General features: G+C 32.2%; 1 protein-coding gene across 3 annotated transcripts in view; it reads right to left on the bottom strand.

Annotated features, from left to right (window-relative positions):
* Nucleotides 1-6000, bottom strand: part of MTTP (microsomal triglyceride transfer protein) — a 68511-nt gene that overhangs the window by 56855 nt on the left and 5656 nt on the right. For 2 of the 3 annotated variants that reach the window (XM_017852355.1, XM_017852357.1), the window contains exon 2: nt 1125-1286. In XM_017852355.1, coding sequence (XP_017707844.1) covers nt 1125-1185 — 61 coding nt within the window. In that variant the 5' untranslated portion in view covers nt 1186-1286. Of the gene's footprint in view, nt 1-1124; nt 1287-5183; nt 5350-6000 lie in introns of all 3 variants that reach the window. The other variant, XM_017852356.1, reaches the window with a different exon arrangement.

Raw genomic sequence — 6000 nt, 5'->3', positions numbered from 1 at the left:
GTGAAAATATTTTCTTTAGTTCAAGAACCTACAGTGTGATTTGCTTAGGTGAATTGGTTTAAATTTAGCCCTCTGTTGCTCCAATAATGAAGATTAGGTTTTTTTCCTCATGTAGAAATTTTCTAAACAAAAGTCGTGAGGCAAACTTTACTTTAATATCAAAAGCTACATTTATCCCTAACAGGTTTTAGAAGTTTATAAGTGAATTGTTTTCTATCATTTACTTAGAGTACATGGTTTTAAAATTGGTCCCTATAATGCTAAGCTGTTTGATCAATTGGTTTTAACAATGTGTCTTCTTAAGAAATGAAAAGTATTCATTGTATATAATGCAGCATTTGGAAATCTGATATTTATAATCTAGCTGATTTGAAACAAGATTCTATATTAATACATTTCACAACAGTTTTATGAAACCATTGCTCATAAAATGTTTGTTTTATCTCTTACCTTTTCAATGGCATTAATGCATACGTATTTTAAAATTAATTTCCTCTTAAAATAGAAACTGTAAGCAGCAACATTATTTTCCAAAGATAATGTTTTATTTCTTAAATCTGTATCAGGAAATTTAATTTTCTTTAATTCACTATGAATTCTATCTTTTTTGAATTGTAACAGAATTAAATACATGTTGTGCCATTTCATTCATAATTCTTTGGCAAATCAAATGCCTTTTTCATTGGGTCTAATTCTTTTTGAGGTCACATTGCTAAGCAACTAGAAGAAAATTTAAGAACTGGGTTTAAAAAAAAAAATCCTCATTTACAATTCAAATGAAGGAGCTGCATTCAGTGTGACCAACAGCAGCAGATAACAATAGCGGGTATCTTTTATCTTCTTTTAAAACAGACCATGAATGAGAAATTAAAGCAAGAACACACTGGTCTGAGGAACTGAACCTAAAAGAAATCTCTGTTTTCTTAATGTTTGTAGGGATTTGAATTTGGTTTTCATTTCAATTCAACCATGCTTTCACAAACATTCCAAAGTTACATGGTTTTGAAGATACTTTAGTTAGAAACTCTTTCACTATTCACTCATACAAACACACACACACGCATGTATCCGCCTCCCACCCCAAAGATTGAAATTAAAGTTTAGCAAAGGCAACACAAACTTACCTTTAACAGAAGCTGAATATGACGAAATGAAGCAGAGAAAAAGCACAGCAAGGAGAATCATATTGACCAGCGAACCTCAATTGCATCCAGTGCCCAGCTAGGAGTCACTGAGAAGTGGACTTTTTCAATGGCAGCCAGTGAGGGAGTGACCCTCTTCAGAACCTGCAACAATCATGTTTATCTTTGGGGAAAGGTCAGACTCCAAACTCCAAAACCAGGACCTAAGTTCACTGAAGGGCTCACTATTAATGATTAAACGTAGGTGGGCTGCAGTTTTCAGTCTCTCACTCTTTTTAATTTTTTTTACCCAAGGAGGAAAGTTTAAATGTTTTCACTTTTGAGAGCTAAACCAAACCAGTATACCATCCTATAAATGCAGAGACACTGAGGGACATTCCAAGAAAAAAACTGGTGGTGATACTTTCTGCTTAATATATAACCATCACTATGCCTGTTACAGTAACTGCCTATATTCACATTACAATACTATGTGGGAGGGTAGTAAGGATTCTCAAACTCAGCTAAACCTAACCAAATTTTAATATTTCTTGTATGGATATCTTTGAATTTTTATACTATTTGTATGCTATTATAAAAAATTCACACTGAATTTTAGGATTTATATTTAAACTGTTAAGTCATACCACCACCAATCACTTCAAAATAATGTTAAAGTAGATAGAACTTTCATGAAACACAGATGATCATCCTTATGTGTGAAACTGTATGAGGTTTGAGCAAATCAGCATTGTTTGTCGTTAGCACACTAGCAAGCCGATTGAGTATTTCATAGTAGACCTCTATTTGTGTCTGTGACAAGACACATTTGTCTGAGTCCCCAAACTGGTTGGATGCAGTCCTGTCCTTTCTGAATCCCATTTCTAGGAAGAGATTAAGAGGGGGAATTCCAGCTCTTAGTTCTTTTGCTACAGAATATTAATTAGAAAACTTCTGTAGAATTAAAGTAAATACCCTAGTATGGCTGAGGCCATACTAACTGAACCAATCCTTGTCCCTGGAAACTCCCATGAGAGAGACCTGCTATGAACAAAATCTACTAAAATGAGGTGGCTTAGGCAGTATGTGGGAATGTTTTGGCAAAGTAGGGAAAAATGTGCTAGTGAAGGGCTATCTGAATGTATTTTAAAATACTTATGGCCATATTTTCATATAAAATGAATTCTTAAGTCTACAAGTCTACCCTGGTCACTCTCAAAACCCTTTTCTCAAACCCTAACCTTGAGATTAAATCTTCCAGACAATCTAGGTAAAAGATAGTCGACATGATAGGGGCACGATGAAATTTAAAATTTTAAAATCTACGAAGTTAAGCATATTTCCTCTTGAATAATATCTTTATATAAAGATCAAAATATGAAAATTGTTCTTCTATTGATAATAGAATTTCACCTGCTATCGCAATTTTGTATAAAAAATATAGCTATAGTAGCAAGCAAAAATAAATTGTTTGGTTGGAAATATCACCTTCAAGTTATAAATACGAAGTTTTCCTGGAGTTAAACAGAAAAGTAGCTTTGTGAAAGAAATATAAGTTTTTATGAATAATAGGGATTATGAATACAAGGCAATGTGAAAGTGCTTTACTTTCTATTTGAATAGATTTCTACAGTTTGCCAAAATTTCTGTAATACATACATAGGGATATAAAGCCATTATAATCACTTGAACTTTATTTACCTATTTATTTAAATTAAAAGCTAGTTTGTATCATATTTGATTGTATGAGAACTGTCCTTACGTATTTTCATTTGAGGCTCACAGTTGCAAGACCTTTAATGTTTGTGGTTAGACTATGTGGTGCATGATACTTGTCCTTCGGGTAAAGTACTATTCGTTGTCAAGTGTTTTCCAGAGTCCAACCAATAAAAGATATATCACTATTGCCTAACAAAGTAAATTCTGTTTCATTTGAGCATTTGATTTCCACTAGAAAGCTCCTATGAGTCACTGTTTTAAGTAGTCATTTCAACATAAGATGTTCAAATAAGGCTGCTTCTGCTGGTTATAAATAACATCATCCTTTTATAAAATATAAACTTACAACATTTTCTTTTTATAAGGACAATTTAGAAAAGACTTCTTGAGATCGTTTCATTACAGATGAAACAAGAATGCCAAAGCCTTTCCAAATTCAGTGAACTCTGTGTATCGAAGAAGTATTGTCTTCTGTTACTCTGTTGATTAAGCACAGCAAACACTATGCAAGCATGTGAGCACTATCTCCTAAAACTCACCAGCTATTTTACATAACATGTGAAGCAAAGCACAGTAAAAAAAACAAGAGCTGCCATCTATGGAACAATTACACACTGTTAATCACCTTACATTTTTATAGTAATCCTTACAACAGTCATTTGACATATTAGATAAATGAATCTCGGATTAATTTACTGAAGTGATTTTAGGACTATAGAAAAATAAACCTTGAAACCTAGACCCAAGTATTCCTGTTTGCTTAGAAAACATTAGGGGTGGGAAGTGAGAAAAAAATTGATTTCTTACAGATGACATGCAATTATTAATTGGGACTGTTTTTATAATAAGTCATCACAATTTTGTATGAAAACTAACAGAGCCCTTGATTTTTGTGAATTTGTGGTTAGACATTCAGGCTGAACATACAGGGGTAAAAGCTGATCTATGATAGTTAAATTAAAATCAAATGATACATTTTAAAACAATGCTATTGCAATGAAATTCCTTTGGTAGTACATGACACTGTGAAATATTTGCTATACTTCCATTTACATTGATAAGTAAGGAGACTATGAAATAAAGATGGATGATTAATTCCAAAGTACAGTTGTGTTTCTGTTGAGTGTCAGAGGTTGTCAGGAGTTAACGTATTTTCTTAGATTAGAAGACAAATGAACTTCACCACACTAAAGGTTGGAAGGAAATGTATTACCCTACTGGATATAGAAAGTCAGGATGTATGAAAGGTATGTGAAAAAAGAAAATCTGTTTACAACATTGAAACACTTTGTTCTTAGAAAGAAGCATGACATTAATGAAAAAAAAATTTAGAAGGACACTTTAAGTTATCCCTACATGGTCATAACAGTTTAAATCTAAAAGTATTTTCAAATCAATGAGAGAGAGCATTTTGAAAGAATCTTGAAAATATTTCTTAAGTTAAAAATATTCTTAATGTGATGACTTTTTTTTATTCCAAGGCAAAATTATATAGGAATACATACATTATTTTGAAAGGTATTGTTTAAAGAATTCTCTATAAGAAAATAAAGATTCATTGAATTCCTTATCAAAAGCAAAGCTGGTTTGAAACACTGGGAATCTAAGAATCTAAAAAGAACATTCATTTTTCCAAAACAGAGTCATTAACCAAATTTTATGCCCCCATACATATATACACGCATATAAATTTGACAACCAAAAAAAGCCTTTGTATCATATCAGTTACCATAAAAGGATTCTAAATTATCTTTGACCACACAAAACTGAATTGCTAGCATTTAAAGGAGAGAATTGATGGAAACTCTTTTAGTAGACTACTGTAAATACAATAAGATTTTAATTTTGATCAGAATAAATGTATTGAACATTCAAAAAAAAAGAAATTTAAAACTTAAATTATATCCTAGCATAAATGCAATTTTCCTTTTAAAGTATATGCAATGCAACAATTACATTTATGAAATAATTCTTAATATATAGGTATAAAAATACGAATTTATTTGAAGTGGAACCAGAAGTCAATTGTTTTAAATAATTATCCAAATAAGAAAATAAAAAATGTTAAAAAGAGATCAAGAGATATAGAGGATAGAGTGAGTGGGGCAAAGGCAATATTTGGGGAATATATTGAAGAATTTCCAAGAACTATTGAAAGGCACTGTATCAGTTCTCCATAGCTACCATAACAAATTACCACAAAATTTAGTGGTTTAAAACGCAAATTTATTCTCTTATACTCTTGGAAGTCAGAAGTCTAACACTGGGGTCACTGGGATAAAATGAAAGTATTGGCAGGTGTATCCCTTTCTGGAGGCTTTAGGGGAGTATTTGTTTCCTTACCTTTTCTAGCTTCTAGAAGCTACCTGCATTCCTTGACTCATGGTCTCTTCTTCCATTTACAAAACCAGCAAGAGTAAGCTGAATCCTTTTTAGTTCATGTCACTCTGACCATCTCTTCTGTCTCCCTCTTCCATTTTATGAATCCTTGTGATTATACTGGGCCTGCCTAAATAATCCAGGATAATCTTTTTACCCTGAGGTCTGCGGATTGGGAACTTTGATTTCATCTACAACCTTAACTTAGAATATCACAGGTTCTGGAGATTAAGACATTTAACATCTTTGGGGTGCCACTGTCTGCCTATCACAGACACCAATCCACAGATTCACGAGGCTCAATAAATCTTAAGCAGGATAATTTTTAATACACACATACACACAACTAGACACATCATAATTAAACTGCAGAATATCAAAGAGAGAGAGAAGATATTTAAAGGAACCAGATAGAGAGGATAGATTATTTTCAAGGAGAAAAAGCAGCAGACAACTACTAATTAACAGTATCAATGAAAACTAGGAGACATTAGAATGTTGTCTTCAATGTGCTGAGAGAAAATAATTGTGAATTTAGTATTCTATATATATTCTGTAAATATGTCTTTTGAGTATAAACTTGACATACAGATTTTCCAGAGAAATTAAAACTGAAAATTTACAACTAAAGGACCCCTCCAAATGATATCTTTAAAAATCTGCTTCAATTAGAAAAAAAATTGACCCCAGATAAAATCTGAGATGCAAGAAGGGATGAAGAGCAAAGAAAGTATGGTGGAGAAACACACTAGCTCTTAATAATAGTGTCTTGTGGGGTTGA

This window comes from Rhinopithecus bieti, unplaced genomic scaffold, assembly GCF_001698545.2.
Source record: "Rhinopithecus bieti isolate Rb0 unplaced genomic scaffold, ASM169854v2 scaffold_34317, whole genome shotgun sequence".
Taxonomy (NCBI): domain Eukaryota; kingdom Metazoa; phylum Chordata; class Mammalia; order Primates; family Cercopithecidae; genus Rhinopithecus; species Rhinopithecus bieti.
The sequence above is the reverse complement of the archived record's forward strand: the minus strand, read 5'-3'. Positions and strand labels throughout refer to the sequence as shown.